General features: G+C 39.2%; 1 protein-coding gene across 1 annotated transcript; it reads left to right on the top strand.

Moving 5' to 3' along the window:
• Positions 1-13,122: 13,122 nt before the first annotated feature.
• Positions 13,123-15,303, top strand: LOC102691258 (RWD domain-containing protein 2A). The gene is made up of 3 exons (XM_006626310.3): positions 13,123-13,256; positions 13,721-13,940; positions 14,569-15,303. The coding sequence occupies exons 2-3, from the start codon at positions 13,740-13,742 to the stop codon at positions 15,241-15,243; spliced, it is 876 nt and encodes a 291-aa protein (XP_006626373.2). The 5' UTR covers positions 13,123-13,256; positions 13,721-13,739; the 3' UTR covers positions 15,244-15,303.
• Positions 15,304-18,870: the final 3,567 nt, after the last annotated feature.

Here is an 18,870-nt window from a genome sequence, read left to right as displayed (position 1 = left end):
ACCGACCCACTGCGGTAAGGGCGCCCACCTGAACCCCCGTTGCGTTACACTTATCTATAACACATAGTAAAGCAAGACTATCTATGAACTCTGCAAATGGAAGATGACAAAAAAGGGATACTGTGCCATTTCCCCCCAAGTCTCTCTCTGTGATCTGAGTGTTTGCATGCATGTCCATGGATAATAAGCAATTTAATATGCTTATTTTTTCTCTGTCTTCATAATTTTCAAACGTTTTAGCTGTCTTTGTAGTCCTAGGAGAATTCCTCTGAAATCAGTGAATGAAATCGCGTGTTGAAGCTAAGGTACTGCTTTTGAATGCTTAATGAGTTAATTGTCTAGCACGATTTGTAACCTTGTGATTCCAGAAATACTTTATATGTATATTTATCCTGCAAGCAATACCTTTATTAACATTTCATATAATCAAATTCTTACATTTTGTATCAATATTAATTAAGAATAACAACGGAACATTAGACAGGTGTATTGTTCTGAGATCATCTGACCCTCTATAATTGCACACAGCCAGAGGCCATTTAACTAACTGTAAGACTTGTCAAAGTAATTGTGCACCAACCTAATTTCAGTTTGCCACAGAAAAGTAAGTGAATACCTTTACAGTCAGTACTGTCAGTAATGCCCAAACTTAGGTTAGTTAGTTGGACCCTATGCGTGGCCAGAGAGGCGGTTGAATGAAAATCCGAAACAAAGCAAAGGTATCCAGATCGTTTGTCAAGAGCGATGTCTAGGACACAAAGCTAAGGTCGAGAGAGAACTAGAAATCAGGATTGAAGGGTAGAGTAGCTCTAGCTGAGAAAAGTCTCAGTGGTGAGTGAGGACGGATTTAGGAGACAGGGTTTAAATAGGAAGGAGTGTGGTATCAATTAGTACATGAGTATGTGCAGTGCAGAGTGCGTGTGGGTATGTGGTGGTGCGATTTGTGACAAGTACATTTTCGTTTTTCATTGTTCATTGCAGATTTTGCTGAGATTTAATTTACACCTATACAAATTCAGTTTCAACATGCATGTTTTAATTAGAAAATGTATATGACATCATTGGAAGGGGCTGATTATTTTTAATAAAAATATTTTATAAATACCATTCAAAAGGTGCAGTGTTAGGAATACTGTCAGCCAAATGCAGATATCAATTGTAATGTACTAAATAATGAGATCCGAAACGTGTAAAAAAAGAAGAAGTTATTATGGGAGTGTTTTGTTTTCCTCACATAGACTGGGAAAACCTGAGCACTCCTGGAAAGTGAGTGGATTGTTCTGCCAGTTAGATCACTACATTGGTATCCTGATCTTGTATATGTTTTTGGAGGTCTTGGAATTATGGACTGAAACTGTGTTGTTGTTGTTTCTGTCAGCAGTGTTTCAGTCTCAGATAAATTGTCATTGTGGGTAGGTCTGGTGCCACAGTTGACCTTGTGATATCTTTAACACAATCAAATTTGGAGCATGCTGTCAGATTACTGTTCCTCTGATGCCTTTGTCAGAATCTTAACATCATCTCTATCTTTCAGCTGTGACAGGGATCTTGTACCATGTCTCAAATTGTACTTTTTTAGCTAATGGCAGAGGGACCCCATGTTTTTTGTAGCATTTGGCCGTCTTAACTCACAGTTCCTCATAGGTAGGGTCTTTAAGAAGCTCACTGCGGTTTTCGTCCAATGTGTTCTGCGCTGCAGGGAAGCTTTAAGCTATTTGGGCAAGATAGATGTTGGTGTGTTCTGCAGGAGCAGGGTCTATATCAGTGAAATTGTTGGAACATGGCATCCTTAACAGCATATTTGTCTGTGAATGATTTCCCAGTCAATGGTCAATGGTGTATGAGAATACCATGAGCCGCATTCTGAATCTTTGTAGTTGTAGTGGTAGATCAATCGAATGTTTAGTGCTTAGTTAGTTCCCAGGTGGCTTGTGGACTGTCTGAAGAAAGAAAAGAAGTCAGGCGAGGTAACACTGAATCTTCTGCATGGCCCCACAAGTGGTAAAGTCTCTTTCTGTATTTCTCAAAGAGCATATCACTGCTGTGTTGGAGTCAATGTTCTTGACACATACAGTACAAGGTGTGCTGCTGTTTTCCAAGTCCCATTGTTGTTTTGCATGAGGATACCACCTAAACCAATGGATGACGCATTTGCTGCAACTTTAGTCTCCTTGGAAGGGAACAAAATTCTAATGTTGGGGGTGAGATTAGTTTAAATTTTAATAATAATAAGTGCTCCTGAGGTACAGTATATCCCAAGTCCAAAGGTTTCTTTGTGAAAGAAGGTTATACTAAGGTTTAGTTTTCTCTGCTATATCACTAATTAACTTTCCAAGCTTACCGTGGCTTCCAATGCCATGAAAGCTGCACACTTCAGAAGCATTGGTAGGCTGTTGTATGTTCTGGATTCCAGCCAATTTATCTGGGTCTGGCTGAATGATTCATTTGCACCTGGAAAAGGTCAGGAGCAAATGAAATTCCTACAGGAGGTCTTTTGAAGGTCTGGTGCCCATAAAGTGTGATGAATGTTGTCAGCTTTGGAGACTCCTCTGTGAGGTGGACCTGCAAGAAACCTGAATTTGCCACGAGCTTGGTGAAGAGTTTAGCTCTTCCTATCATGTCCAATGTGTGGTCCACACATGGAGGGAGGAATTGTTCTTGTCTCATAGCCCTTTTCAGTTTTGTCAGATTCACACAAATTCTTACTGTGCCTTCGGGTTTGGGAGCAGTGAAAATTCCCCCACACCAGTCTGTTGGTCCATCCACCTCTGTGATGATGTTGAGCTTCTCTGTCCTGGATACTTCATGTTTGACCTTCCTCATCAGTCACCAGTGGGACTGGTATTTGCTGTAAGTTGCTCCTGGCTTCAGATGTCCTAGCCTGTTCAGGACACTTCTCTTTCCATTCAACCTCTCAAACCATTCAATGGCATGTCTTCCCAGCATAGGTGTGAATAGATTATGAACCACATAGATGTTATCTATAATTTTTCTCCCATTCTTTGTGATTTCAGCTGAAAATCTCCCTTTCACATCTAGTGTGTTTCTGTGTGGCCCATCAGTACTTTTTTGGTGTTGTTGTTAGACTGATGCCTGTCCTCTTTGCCAGTTGTCTTACACTGCCGCAGGAATGGCTGTACCATCTGGTCCAGTGTAGCAGAACAGGTGTACATCGTCTTTGTATTTTGGAACCCAGAGGATAAAGGAATGTTTTCGTCTCATCTAAAGCACAGTCATCTTTTATCTTAAACTTGAAATGACCAGTTCTTTTTCAGTGATAACATGTGGCCCACTTTACATGACTCATGCAGCTGGATGGGTTTCGAGGGTTTTTGACCTGCTTGCTTTGTTTTAAGGGAGCTCTGCTATTATCTGTTTCAGCATTTTTTTTCAAATCATGGCCTGTCTGTACTTATCTCTCTGTACAGCTTTCAGCTTGAATTCAGCACCCCCCTCCAGCTGCCAGAGCTCTCCCTGCTGTTGGCAAGTGCTCCCACTCTGTCTGCTCATAGCAATGGCTTTCTCCAGGTTTAGAGTGGCAAGCAGCTGAAGGCACTCTGGCAGCTTAGTCTCCTGAAGCCCCACCACAATTCTCTCTTTTATAAGGTCATCTCTCAAATTTTCATTGTCACAATGCTCTGATAGAAAATACAATGAAGCAATGAATTTACTGGGTTCTCTGGTTCCTGTTTTTTGCAGTTTAATTTGGCTCTCTTGTATATGCCATTTCTTGGTCCTGCAAGGTATCCATTGAATTTGCACTACACTGTGTTATACTCTTTCCTCTGGTCCTCAGTCAGGCCTTGTTCACACAGAATGTAATCAGTTCTGTCACACATCAAGCATATGAGTTTTGTTTACTTAATGAGAGTCCTAAGCTAAGCTGTTTATTACTTCTGTTTGATAGCATCTAAGCTATCTCTCAAATTCCACAAGCTTTGCAAATTCAGATATCTCTGGAGGTCTGATTTGATTTGTGGATGCAGGAAATTGCTTCATTTTAATTATTTTTAAATGTTCTTATTGTTTCCTTAAGTCTCTTGAGTGCTTTTTCTTTTTTTTGTGCTTTGTCTGGGATTCTGTACTATTTCCTGCACTCTGGTCCCTTAATAACTTACGAAGTATCAATATGGGTGCAGCCTGCCTGCATTGACTAGCAACTGCATTCAGGTTCTCATCTTCAATATTATTCTTTTAACCCTTCCTCCCCCTTTCCATTGTCCTAACCAGCTAAATTCTTTCTTCTTCTGTCTTCTCATTTTCTCTTGTTGTCCTACACCCTATTTATTTGGACACAGTGGGTCAGCAGAATAAATCCACAATGTATCCAGGAACCTTATTTATAACCCAAGTGTCTCCACTTCCATTCCTTCTTCCTCATCCTCATACTTTATGCTGAACTCGACAGTTCCTCTTACACCTCCTCAGAGACCCTTATCCATCCATACAGTATATCTATTTTCGAACTGCTTAATTCAATATAGAGTCATGGAAGAGCCAGTGCCAAACACAGAATGCTCTTATCTACACCCCTTGAGTCTAAACAATTCTTTATACTATGCAACCATTAAACACGATAAATGCCTGATCGAAGCCACAAGATGATGAAAAGCCAGCATCACCAATATTATGCCTATCAAACCTAACCTCTGTTTCCTCACCATGGTGTGCTGGTGAAATAAATATTGTTTCGAAATCTGTCTTACATTTGACTGTTATGGAAGCACACAACCTCTGATTACAATGTCAGAGGCCCTCTGTGTTCTTCTCCTTTCTTCCCATCGACACTTTCTTCACACCCCCTGCTTTGTCGAACTTTGGAGTTACATTAAATGCAAAGAAATCTTTAGGTCCTGCCATTTTCATCAAGTTTCTGTGAATAGTCCTTGATTCTAATGCTTTATGTGACTCATTGTCACAAACAACTTTTCACCACTTTCCTTCTCTCTTGCTCTTGTTCAAAACCCAAGCTGTAATCCCTCCTCGGTCATCTAAAATACACATCGTCCCTCAAATGTGCTCCTTCATTTAATATGGTTTTCAGAGCTGCTTCTACCCTGCCAGTCAGCCAGCTGGCTTGTCCCCCACAACATCCCGGCTGCTGACATGCCTCTTCTCCACCTTGCTTCTTCTGGAGCATCTCTGGTCCCATGATATGTTGGATGCCAACTGTAAGGGAAAGTACAGATTGTTAGCACTTGCTCCCGGAATAATGGAATGCCTTAATTTTTTTATATAGCAAATGCTTCCAGCCTTTCAGAAACACCACACCCTCCATAGACTTTGGTGCTTATTTATGGAGGATTGTGATTCCAGACCCCCTGACCTTATTAACTCAAATTCCTGTTTTGGATTTCATTGCAATTCATTGCGATCTCTACGCTATTGTAATTGGAGGTCTTTGAAACTTTGAGGTTTCACCATTTTTATAATCTCAGACAGTGTACTGTATCTATAGTGCATGTTATAAATAAATGGCACTCTAAATCTCAGCATATTCTGAACCTCCTCAGGTGATTTTAACTGTAACTAATTCATATTTTGCAACTGCACATATTCCCAATAACTCAAACCAGACTGTGGACTTGTTCAATAATTTCTGATTTCAGACCTCTGGAAGCACATGCAGCACTGATTGAGTCTGCTCCCTATTCAGAAGTTAAATTCCAGTATCTTTTCTCTGTTCCCCTGCATCACCTTCTCGTGAAACACTTATCTTCAGAATATCATAATACCCTGAACTCTCTACTCATTTATTACAGTACTTCAAATTAGACACCCCAATCATTCCTTTTGTACCGCCCTATTCCTCCTACCAATTATCCTTACTGTATGTATAACGGGAGCTGGTCCAGGCTCCAGTGAAGCGTAGTTCAGGACCCTATGCAGACAGTATAATCCGGATGTAAGTGGAGAAGGACATCAGGGGAAGGAACAGCAGGATTAGGACAGGTTGACAGACAGGGGGCGGTGACGGCGGTGATCCAGTGCTTGGGGGGCGTGGCAAAGGCAACTAGTCCAGGGAAGTCCAAAACGGGAAATCCAGGGTGCAGTCCAAAGTCCAAAAACCGTGTGATCCATCCAAAACAAGACAGGGTTAAAATCCGGAACGGGATCCAGAACAGGAACAAGAAGTGTCTGTCGCACAGTTCATTGATGAAAATCGATCTTTAGCATCAAACACTTTTCCAGCCATTCCTTTTCCTGTTCTCCGACGGTCATTAAGAAATCCTAATCATCACAATTTTTATAACCATGGGAACCTGGGTTCCACAACCCAGTTTGAAGTCCTTTTAAAATTAATAATTATGAATCTAGGAATATGCAATTTTCTTTTCCATTTCATTTTAGGATCTTAGATTTAATTTATTTTGGAATTCATTAAGGTTGGATGAATCTTGTCTCCCATTTTGTCCCCTTAATAAATGTCCTAGATGCTATAAATAAATGTGCAGCCCTACTGAACTTACTGTATATCTTGGAGCCTGGGGAAATTATTGAAATTAATCACTAAATGGCAGGTACACAACTCTCATCATTTATTAAACAGAAAAACAGGGGGAGGTAAAACAGCACTGAAGATGTTCAGCTAGGAATTTATTCTGAAATAAAAAAAAACTCCAGTAAGGAATTGGACAATATAATTAAAAGCAGACATTCAGGAAATATGAAACATACTTTTGGAACATTTTAATGTACATATAATAAGGATGATATAGACATTTGCAGATATTATTGCTGCCTTTTTAGAAAAATCTCCCAAACTTTTGTGCTTAATGTTTTACCCATGTTTTTTTCCAAAGAAGAAAATTACTCATTTTCAATTTATTTTCCCTTTGGTTTAACAGTGATTACAGTCAACTGCGTGCTCCGTATTTAATTCACTATATGAACACGTTGCCCAAATATACTGTAAAATCAGGTTGTTCATGATGTGAGGCCACACCGGGCAACAACACTAGGGGTATTCTCTGGGCGTGTCCTTGATGACTGACAGGTTTGTGAAAGCTTTTTGGGGAACTTCTTGCATTTCTTGCGCTTTCACTTCACATCCTCCGAGAAAAGTGATGTCTCTTGTCCCCTCATCAGGGTAACTCTAGGACACGAGTTGTATTACGCTCAGGTGAGAATATCTTAGGATCGTTTTCTCCCTCTTGCTTCATGTCAGCTGTAGCCTTACTGAGGTACTGTGAGTATCCCTATTCCGTCAGACAGCCCTTGGACTTCATGTCCACCTGCAGCCTCCAATTCAGACTGCGTTACACACATAACACTTACAGTATAACGCACAACTAATCACAGTCACGGTCACCTCAACCTTGCACCCTTGCCTCAACACAACTCACAGCGCCTGGTGCCTTGTCCACTCACAGCTGATGGCAAACCTCTCTGTCATACCCTCACACATGTCTCAGAGTTACTGGCTCACCTTATATTACGCCAGTGTGTGCTCCTAACTCTCAACCCTAGTATAAGTAACACCCTTCTCACACTATTCGCAGAGTGACGCTTCACCCTTAAGAGTCAAATCAGAAGCCAGTTGCTAGACAGAACCCTTTCGCCATCCTGTATTTCATGGGCAGGGTGAAGGCCTCTACCACACCCTTACTTTCTGGTTCTCAGAGGTTGCCAGAGGTCAGCAGCTAGTCAGGTCCTTCCGAAACTCTGTACTTACCTTGTAGAGTAAGAGTCAGGCCACTCCCCTGCTCTCTGGACTTCACTCACTAACTTATTTATTCTTTACTCAAACATATTACATTACACCAACTAACCCATAGACCTTTAACTCACATTCACAAAAGGACATTACCTCAGATATACTGTATGGCTATACAGCCCTGAAGCTTCACCAGCTCTGTTCATTTAGCACTCCTCCTGAACAGGCTGTTACTCAGAGTTCGCAGATGAAATCCCTCCAGGATCCTTGCTCTTACTCATTCTTCTTCCAGGGAAAGTTGCAGCCTGCTTTGCCTGCTGGTTTCCCATACTGTACAACAACACTCACAAAGCCGCCAAGTTCCTGTTGAGCATGTGGCTGTTACACACACAGTGGTTTCCACTCTCACAATGCCGACCAGCACACTCACACCATACAACCGTCTGCTCTTACATTCTACAGAATGGTTTTCTCACAACTCAGACACAAAAAGTTACAGTAACGGCTAACCTCCTGCTGAATAAGTGGCTGCTCTACCGTGTGACCTGTACATTTACAACAGACCCGACTCGAAAGGTCTCACACAGACCAGCACAGACTTGCTCTCTCTCAGCTTCAGCCTAGTGTAAGATGACCAGGGAAGGGTCATTCATAACCGCTATTTTTGGAATAACCTTCTTAATATACTTGATATAGAGCTAAGCAAAATGGCTGCCAAGAAGAATCAACTGACCCGTATATGGAAAGGGTCTAACCTGAGAAACAACGAGACACAGCTGATTCTAATTGGCCGCCATTTTGCTTAGGTCTATATCGAGTATATTAAGTAGGTCATTCCGAAAATAGCGGCTATGAATGACCCTTCCCCTGGTCATCTTACACTAGCCAGTCTGATTGTCATGCCTCTGCATAAGACAAGCAGACACATTAATACAGTACATACACTCCATCACTTCACTCACTCTGACCCGGCCAGGTTTTCTACCTACAAATTACAGTACATACTACTTAGGAGTACAATCCCTTTAGTACTGAGAATAGTTCAGGTTGACACCCTGGCTTCCTCTCTCAGCCAGGGAAGTACACAGTCTGTACTTGAAAGACCACCCACAGCTGTAGCTCATTGAATCACATACTTCCTACAGCTACAGTCATGTTGAAACACATGCTTCTCAAGGAGAAGCTCCATCCCTCTGCATTCCACACCTTGGCTGGCATGACAATGTATTTTTTAATACATTCTAAGATCTCTCATTGAAAACGATAAAATGCATGGAATAAATATTGCTGGTTCATTTTTACCTTTGTACTCTTCTTCATTGAGAAATTGGGAAATCCCATCTCATCAATTTTGCTTTAGGTGTTTGTAATTTTAGGAAATATTGTTTAACTGGTGTGTCTTGCTATTGCAGTAGCAATTGTTTTGCTAGGCTATGGGGAAACATTGTTCTGTATATTCTGCTTTAGTGACTTATTTTAAAAGGTTTGGTGATACTTTGGTAATACTCTTTTGTTAGGTGCTGCTACAATTGCAGCAAATACTGCAAAATGTCCAACAAGGGTGGTGGCCCATTCTCCTTTCAGTGGGTTACCACAGTGACCCACCATCACCTTTATATTTGTATTATTTGTTATGGAGAAGGAGAGCTATTATTCTTTTTTTATTTTCCTTACAAAAATGTTGACATATTTCTTCAAAATGATCTCTGGGTACTCTATCATCTTTTACAACTGTCACTACATTTGTTTTTACAGCCAGAAATATGGCTGAGAAAATTACAAGGCTTTCTAAAGCTTTGCTTTGAAGACCATTATCAAATATATACAAAGAAACGCAAACAGAGAGGTGAGTGTAAGAAACACAAATGGCAAAAACTATTTTGAAAAGAATGACTCACTACACTCAAAAGTCATACCAAACAATGATAAAGTACGGACAGATCATTACAGCAAGTTGCACAATAACCTTTCCAAAAAGAAAAAAACATTAAACAACATATTGTCAGTTCACTGTCATATCAGTGGAGAAATCCTAAAGTGCTACATTTTCTTTAAAAAAATGAAAAAGAAAATTTAAAGATCTACAGTACTGCTCTACAGTTACTCATAAAAGTGGAGATTTGCCTGAAATCAGTTATATACGGGGCTTAGATTCATTCAAATAAATGCTGCTCCCCCTAACAAAACAACTTAAAGTTCACAAAAAACAATCTTTACCTCTAAGAGGTTTCTAAATTCAAGTAACCAGTGGTAATCAGAAAAATTGCAACTTAGAATCAAGTTTCCACTTAAATCACAACGACAAAAGCACAGGACGAGTGTTTGAAAAGTCAGTGAGCTCCACAGATATGTTAATACACACAAGAAGCCTCAGGTTATTTGCTGAAACTGACATTCCCTCAGCTTGATAAATGAGGAACATGCTACGTCAAAGAAACGTGGAGGGCTGAAGTGCACATAAAATTGCTTCTGTGGTCTCGCTTTAGTTGAAGAACAATAGGCATGCAGTATAAAGCCTGCTGTCCTAGAAAGTGACAGTTAGATGGACAAAACTGGAAGTGGATAATGAGTTCCTTGATCACTGTGACATTAAGCAATAACCACGATAATGGATAAATAAACGTCTGTGAAAGTGGTTATTCTTCATGGAGTATGAAAGCCTCCCATGAATAACTGAAACAAAATGTTCAGACTTCTTTTGTCATGTAAAAGAAGTCTTCTGCCATTATCTATACATTGTCACTCCTGTAACACATTATTACTGAGAACTGGAGTTTTATCAATGATTGCTACCTCAAACAAACCACATTTTCCAGGATTGCTTCTGTACATTATATTCCATATGGAGAAACAAATAATGAAAGACAGCTGCATTTCAGAAAATAAATCAATGAAAATGAAAGCTCCTTTCAATCTACTACAAAAATGTAGTGATGTGAGAGGTCAAATATTGATTCCTTTTCGCATTATGCACTACAAGCATTGTAGCTATTGCTCAGTTGGTTAGCTTATGTCATCCAATCGCCAGACTCCAGGGTCACAGAGAAAGTTGTCTTCTGCTTGTAATGACTGTGGCTTATGCTGGAGTAGCAGTCTGAGGATCATGAGCTGAACCCCATAGGAGGCAAGGGAAACACAGGCGAACAGGCCAGCAACAGGTGAGTATGCTGTATTAGACAGGCGGGGGGAAACAGGCTAAAAACTGTCCAGATTCCTAGTGGTGGCAAAAAGGGTTCAAAGCCAGTTGATACGTGGTAAGAGCACATGAGGAAACATGACAAAAGGGGTTGCAGCCAGCAAGCAAAGTTCATTACAAAACAAATAACAGTTCAAAAGCACAAAAGAAATGTCCAGGAGCCAAGGTCAAAACAAAGCAGGGACAAGAATCTAAGCGAAGCACAAGACAGGGAACTAGAGATTTAGAGAACTGTAAAATTTGAGAGGTTCTGAGCAAACACTATCACAGAGCCCAGTGCATTGTCAGATCAGACCTCAAGTAGCCTGCTCCACCTGAGAGGGGGGAGGTTTTTACTATGCACAGGTGAAATAGGCTTCCTGTCTGCTTATGTGGCCATGGCAACTGACACTGACTGACAGGTGAGTAGGAGTGTGGCTGGCTGCTGCAGTAACAAATTAGCTTACTAATTACAAATTAGCTTACTTAGGCTTGCCTATTTTCTGGGTTCTCCGAAGGCAGGCCTTTTCCCCAGCGTCCTGACCGCCTGGGTCCGGGATTCAGAGTACCTGGTCCCATTATATTTTGAGTTCCTGTGCCTTTGCCAGTTCTGACCCGGTTCCCGTTTTTAACCGTTTTTCTTGGATCAATCTCCCGGCTCTTGGATTATGGACTGCGCCCCGACTTCCCTTTTTGATTTCCCCCTTGCACCTGCTCACTATATTCACCCCCTCCTAACCCTGTTCTACCTTCCTCCGTCGTCTTTTACGGATAGACGGATAGACCCGTCCATATAGGGTCTTTAATAACATACTCCACGGGAGTCAAAACTGGCTCCTGAGACAGGTGCACACCCGGTATCTCCAGAGACAACTCCTACTCAGCCTGCCTGAGAGTGTGCAAATCTTGTACTGGTCTTAGACAGGCCACTTTGGCATCATATACAACTCAGACCTTCACCTCCATTAGTTACACATACAGTATGTAATAAATCAAACCATCCATTTTCTAACTGTTTTATCCCATACAAGACAGTGGGAGAGCCCAAGCCTATCTCAGCAACCAGTGGGCACAAGGCAGGATACCTCCTGAATGGAACTCCAGTCCATTATAGGGCACACATGGACATAAATATGTACACACTCACATCAGGATCAAGATTCACCGAAAACAACACACCATACAGTATATCTTTGAACAGACATGGGAATGTGGAGGAGCTACAGGAATTTAGGGAGAACATAACAACTAACAGTAGATACAAACTGTAGATAGCAATCCAGGAATTGAATCCAGGGCCCAAGCACTGCGAGGCAGCAGTACTAACCTCTGCACCACAATAGTGCCCACAGCAATTAAACATTTTCCATTGAAAATAATTATGCAAGATGCTATAATTACACTTGATTGATTGATTTCTATAATGGCATTAATCTGAGACTGTTACTAAAGTGTCTGTTGAAAATAAAGCTGATTTTCATATCAAAATAAATACAAACGTTAACAGATGCATTCCTCAGACACTTCCTTGTAGTACTAAATTCAGACAGTGTAATATGAACATACTGTCCTAAAAAAGTGATAAAGAAGGATTTTAAGGTGTTTTTTTTCTATAGAAACCAAAGAACATACAGTACACTTCAAACACTAGAATCATCCAGGATTACACAGCTGCCTTCAGTATACAAAGCTAATAAATGAATCAAATCACATAATTTAACCACCTAATCAGCAACAAGTAGGTCAGTGCTGTGTTTGGATTTTCAACTCAACAAAATCTGACAATATTGTTAAGAGGTTAATACATTTGCAAACCACTGTAATTGGGGTCACAAGAGGTATTATTGTTGTTGCATCTACCACTGTTGCATAGCTGAAGGCCACTGCTTTCCTGGATAATGCGCTCAGTGCTGAAGCACTGGTTGGAATATACACTTTAGATTCAGAAATATCACCTCAGACAATTCGCTGCTACCTCTGTCTCGATTCAGAGCTAGGTTAGTTGTTGTTGAATTACATCCATCTTTTTACAGACAGCTATGAAGATTTGGTGTTTAGTGAAGATTAAGCCAATAGCTTTCACCACAAAATATTAGCCCCTTTGGTAGGTCTGCATGATGGCAAAATAGGAAAGTTTTATTAAGGTGGGCATCTATTTAGTTACGTCTGTTCTCTGTTAAAATAATTTGCTATTCAATAGATTTTCCCTTGAGGCAGCAACTGTACATGAAGGTACTAAAGTGATATTCTCCCCCTATACAGCAGATGTCGCTATAATGGATTACGGCGAGTTTAATATTGTCAACGTCACCAACAAAATGCTAAATTAAAGGAGTAGAGAATTGTTTTTTTCGATTATAGATGAGATTTAGTTGTACATCTGTTTGCTTATTTGTTTTACCTGTATTGCTTAATCTTTAAAAGGTTAGTACCTCACGTTCTATGTTATTTGAAACGGAAAAAAATGCCTTTCATATGCTGTTGTACACAGACTTAATGCACTACAACGTTTTTTATTTTATAATGGTACCACGCTAGCAACGTAAAGAGCGTCATAGTAACATTGTAAATTACAATTTTCTTATACCGCTGTATAAGTTATATTCAAATAATATCAAATAGAATAACTTTTATACTACATTTTTATTATTTGATTTATTTTTCGTTATATGTATTCTATACATAACTGGCTTAGTTTAGTTCGGAAACAAGTCTCATGTTCTTGTTGCATTGAAACGGGAATTTACGTTAATTGGATTTTAGCCGTGGATCTGTAAACTGTGAGTGGCAGGAGCATTATTTGTTGTTTCGGAGTGTCTCTTGCAATCTTTCTCTTCGTGAAAATTCTCCGAAAGTGATGGGACTGTATCGGATGAACTCTCTTTCAGGCCCGTTAGCTGGAATATCATGGCTGATTCAGTGAAAGAAAATCTGGAGATGCAGGTTTCTGAGATGGAAATGCTGTTTTCTATGTTTCCTGGTGAAGGCGACATCAGACTCGAAGACGCGTGTGCCTTGCTTCATGTGATGAGATACCTGGAGGGTGTACGAGAGTCTTTGCCACCTCGTATCGAATTTTGTATCGAAGTAAAAATTGACAACCCCCAGGTATGAGTTGGAGTTTCCAAGCGCCCTTTCTCTTGTATACTTTTGACACAGACGAAAAAGGTCCCGGTAAAAGGGTCATTTAATTTTTGTACTCAAAAAACAAAAACATTTTCTGGTTTTCAGTCATAGTAACTCTGAGTAACGCTTGATAACTTTTAACTTGAGTATATGTCCGTTAACATATTTAATGGATGAAACTGTTAATTCTGTAGGCACTGTTGAAGATTACTTTAATGTAAGATGTGGGATTTTAATTCTACTTTAATCTTTGAAGGCAGGATAGGCAGGATACGTCTTGTATTTATAATTCACTGCTTACATACTCTGTGTACTTACACTATACGGTATATATACATACAGTGTAAATAATACACACATTATAAACAATACATGACATTTTTCATATGCTAAAAAAGATTTGTGCATGTCAAAGTTTATTTTACATTTGTGTTCTCTAGGATGATTTCACTCTTAATTTAGTCTTTCCTTAGTGCATAAATGAATAGATTTCTAAATCTTATTGGAAATTTTAACTAATATGAGACTCAGAAGAACCCAGTGATTAATATTTTCAAATTACAGGATGTGGTCATTAAAAGCATATTTTTTGTCTTCCTTTATATTTTAGGTTACAGTAGATCTACATGCATCCTTGCCTCATTCCTACCCCCAAGTTGCACCAGTACTATTTACGAGATGTTCTTCTCTGGACAGACAGCAGCAGAAGCTGTTAAATGACAATCTGTCTTCGTACATCAGTGCCTTAGACCGAGAAGAGCTCTGCATTACCCTGGCTGTTCAGTGGGTACAAGACCACAGCATGCTTTTCTTAAAGAACTGTAAATTACCTCCAGAACCTGCTGGGAGAACCCAAGAAGTCAACTCTGTATTTCATAGAATGTGGATTTACAGTCACCATATATATCGTCAGGAACTGAGAAAGAAAATTCTCAACTGTGCAAAAAAGCTGCACCTGACAGGATTTTGCTTAACTGGAAAGCCTGGGGTTATTTGTGTTGAAGGAGCAAAGGATGATTGTGAAGAGTTCTGGCATGACATTAGATATCCCAATTGGAAGCACATTTCCTGCAAACATGCAGAAACAATATCAGAAGTAAACAATATTGATGAATGTCGTTTGTTCCCTGCTTTTGAAGAACTGACATTTGAAGCACATGGTGATTATGGATTGCGAAATGATTACCACATGGATTTAGGGCAGTTCTTAGAGTATCTTAAGGAACATAAAAGCGAACATATATTTCAGATACTATTTGGGATTGATGGAAAAACTGACTTGTGATTATTTTTACTTATACCATTCCAAAATGTGACAGAATTAAAAGTCTTGTTCTCCTGTTCACTATGGTAGTGTGCAGTTTATTGCTGTAGAATGTCTTAACTTCAGAGTATTTTTAAGAATTCTGCTATAAATAGCTATTTACAATTCAAATGAGAAACTGAAAATATTCAGCAGGGTACAGGTTGCCATGTCTGATTAAATGAATGTGACTTTTGAAACAAAGCATGATTTATTTTATTTTCCTATAGAGTTATCCTGCTTTTAAACATCACCAGGCTGCACAAAATATAAGCATGCAAACAGGTGATGACTGTTAGAACAAATATACTATGATCCTTAAAGTGTTACAATTAATGTTACAAAAATGTCCACTTACAAAATGATCAGTGAGGTTCCTCGCTTAAGGTGACTTGTTAGGTTTTTATCTAATTTACTGTCCTTGCCTTGGTTCATTTGTCCTTGCTTTGACTTTTTTTCTAATTTAATATTTTTTTGTGTCACTTCTGTTATGAAGTTAGAACTTTGAAAAATATTTTGAATAGCACACATTATAAACATCTTTTCTTCACCTAAAAGTTTTTTATTATGGTTTCCCATCCTTGTCTTTTTATCATGACACAGTAAAATGTCACATTATTTCAATGAATAGAGTTCTGCACAGAATAACCTAGTGATATCCTAATCCAGGCTGTCAGAATGTCGTTCTGCTCAGTCAGCAGTCAGGTCCAGATGCTTCACATACTGTAGTTCATTCCCTGATGAAGCTTCCTCTCAACATGATGCTGTCAACAGAATGTGATGTGTCATGTTGGGGTGCAGAAGATGGCAATGCTTGTGTAAGTAGGAAAGAAACAAGAGAGACAGAAGATTAAAAAAAAGATAAAAAAACTGAAAACACTGGTGAGGTTCAGCAGCCAGATGTTCCCACTCAACCAGAACTGGACGGTGTTGTGTTGGGTTGCAGAAGATGCAGTGCTTTGCATGTAGACCAACAGGCACATCTCATACATGGTTTAAGATGAGTCTTCCTCAGCTAAGGCCACTTACCCATTAGGCAACAGTATATTGATGTACTGTACAGTACAGTGACACCTGCATCAGATACAGAACTGTACAACATTTTCAAAGTCAATATTGGCTTCATAGTGGCATCTGTAACCAGAATTCCTGCTTGCCTTTCATAATGTCTGGGTGGTATGATGTACATTTCATTTCTTAATGACTGACTTCACCATACTTCAGGGACATGTAAATTCCTCCTTTCAGTGCCTCTACCACTTCATCCCTAGCTTGTTTCAAATGCTTGGTATTCATGCTTGATTTATCATAGCACTAGGTTGTGTTTTGAAGTTCACTACCCAAGGGAACTTATTTGATGTATTGACTCTTACAAACTTTCAGTTTTATCGGTTTGGATATGATTGTAAAGATCTCAAATATGAAATATTTTAAAGTATCACGATTTCAGGCTCAGACATTCAGCCCCCTACAAGGTTTACATTTTTGTTTAATAATTTATATGCACTGTAAAATCGACTGTACGCTCACTGCAAAACAGTTGGCTTAGAAACTGTCTTTGTAATCACCTGTAAAGCACCTTTCTTCATTTCCCCTGGAAAGCTCTTCAATAATTACAACAAAGAGCAACCTTTCTCCATAGCAGTTAGAAAATGGTATACAGTAGCTTAGCACCATTAAAGGCAGACAGTACGTGCGCAGGAGGGAATGTCTCTTAGCTTATTGTACATCCATACTCCTTGTTAATGTCTGCATTTGGAACCTTGATCTGGAGTAGCAAAAGCATGACTTTTCACAACTAATACAGTGTGAGCTACTTTGGGATTTCCATCATCAACAAACCTCTGTTAAAGCATCCTGCTTGGCTTCATAACCATTTCTTAAAGCCCTGGTCAGGTCAATCGTGCTGACCACCTTGCGGAAGAGAGGCTTTTCAGCGTCGGACTGATCACAATCGAGATGGGGATATGTGCATCTTCCACTGTTCGGTTGAAACAGAAGAAATTGTCTGGACTCTGAAGGTAAAAAAAAAAAAAAGTACTGGTTTCTAGACATTCTTCCCTACATGATTCGACAAAATTTAGAGCATGCGCAGAGCACAGAACAAGGACAGCCAAAGTTCTTCCTTTTTAAGACCTTAGTGGAAGTCTGGTAAGTTTTCAGGATGGTAAGTTGTTGGCATTATCGTAGCCTGTTAGCCCATGACAGTTCCTCAGGTCAAAGAGACATGACAGACATGATGGTTTTTGCTATACATTCATCGATATAACCATGAAGCAGTAAGGATTTGTTGGCATAGCCCTGCTGGGCAATCTACAGTAGATTGTTTACATTAATGATATTGGGGCTAGAATCTACAACAATACAGAAGTACTTCTGAATGGCATTTACAAGTTTTTTTTGGTATCCCTTGTAAATCACAGCCTATTAGTGCTTCCTCTGCCAGAGTTCCCATATTTAGTAAATCAAAAAGGACAGATTAATTCTAAGCTCCACAGAAAACAGTCTAATGCTGATTCAAGTACCATAAAGCTGACATTGTGCGGTTCAGGTTTTTCCATTAACCGTGGACATGGTGCAGGTGAAAGGCATCTCTCTAATGCTTCTCTTTTACTCTTCATTTTTTTATAGTTTTACACTTCTATGGCTATTTTTACTCTTTTGGGAGCAATCCTATTTGTTTTGTGAACCGGAACCTTCTGCAAATACAGTATCATGCATGCTTCACCAGTAGAGAAGTCAACAGAAGTCTGTGTATTTGCATAGATTACAGCTTGATTCTAATGGCATGGACAATCAAAACAAAACATTTCAAGTTAAATATTTTATTAGAAAATTAAAAATGACCACTTAGGACATGACTGACACAGCACCTCTCTAATGCTTCTCTTCTGCTCTCCTCATTTTTTCCATAGTTTTACAGTTCTAAATGTTTACAGGCTAAATGTTTCAGTCCTAGGCACTTGCCCATGCCTAACATCTATTTTGAAAATACAATGTGCTTACTCTACCTTTTAAAGAAATATAAGCCCCTTTCTTTTTCATACCTTGATTTAGAGAAGTTTACTTTTAAAGAAATCTATAATGCATGTATCTAAAATTCATAATTAAATTAATAATAAGAGGTAAACTTAAAAGTAAATGAGTGAATGCTTGATATAGAGCTGTGCTCTGCAACCCTGCTTTTAAAATAATGTAAGGTGTTCTGGTATTTTTTCAAATCTAAATGACTTACTTGAACCTGTTATTTATTCTTATTTCTTGTTCTTGGAATTATTAGTTCAGATTTAAAAAAAAAATGTTATATAGAAAAATGTTTGCTGATGTGTTTACCTTACTAATATTTTTATTTTTCTGTCCTTGAAACATGTCCCCAATTCAGATTTGGAGCAAATGTATATTTTTTACTTCATATGCTTTTATTTTTTAACAGTGGTTAACATTCAACCTCTATCTAAATCGATCTTACTTCTATTTTTTAAATGCTATCAAATGGTTCTTAGTGATTCTCAATTCTCTATCTGCAGTAGAAAAAAATCCAGTTTATTAACCTCCTCACTTCATGACAGTGACATTTAGAAGCATATAAGAAAAACAGTCAAGATCCAG

This window comes from Lepisosteus oculatus, chromosome 2 (assembly GCF_040954835.1).
Source record: "Lepisosteus oculatus isolate fLepOcu1 chromosome 2, fLepOcu1.hap2, whole genome shotgun sequence".
Lineage (NCBI taxonomy): Eukaryota > Metazoa > Chordata > Actinopteri > Semionotiformes > Lepisosteidae > Lepisosteus > Lepisosteus oculatus.
This window is presented reverse-complemented; position numbering and strand designations above follow the sequence as displayed.

Coding starts and splice junctions, on each gene's coding strand:
- LOC102691258 (XM_006626310.3), top strand. CDS start 13,740: ATGGCTGATTCAGTGAAAGAAAATCTGGAGATGCAGGTTTCTGAGATG. Junction 13,941..14,568: donor TAAAAATTGACAACCCCCAG/GTATGAGTTGGA, acceptor TTTATATTTTAG/GTTACAGTAGATCTACATGC.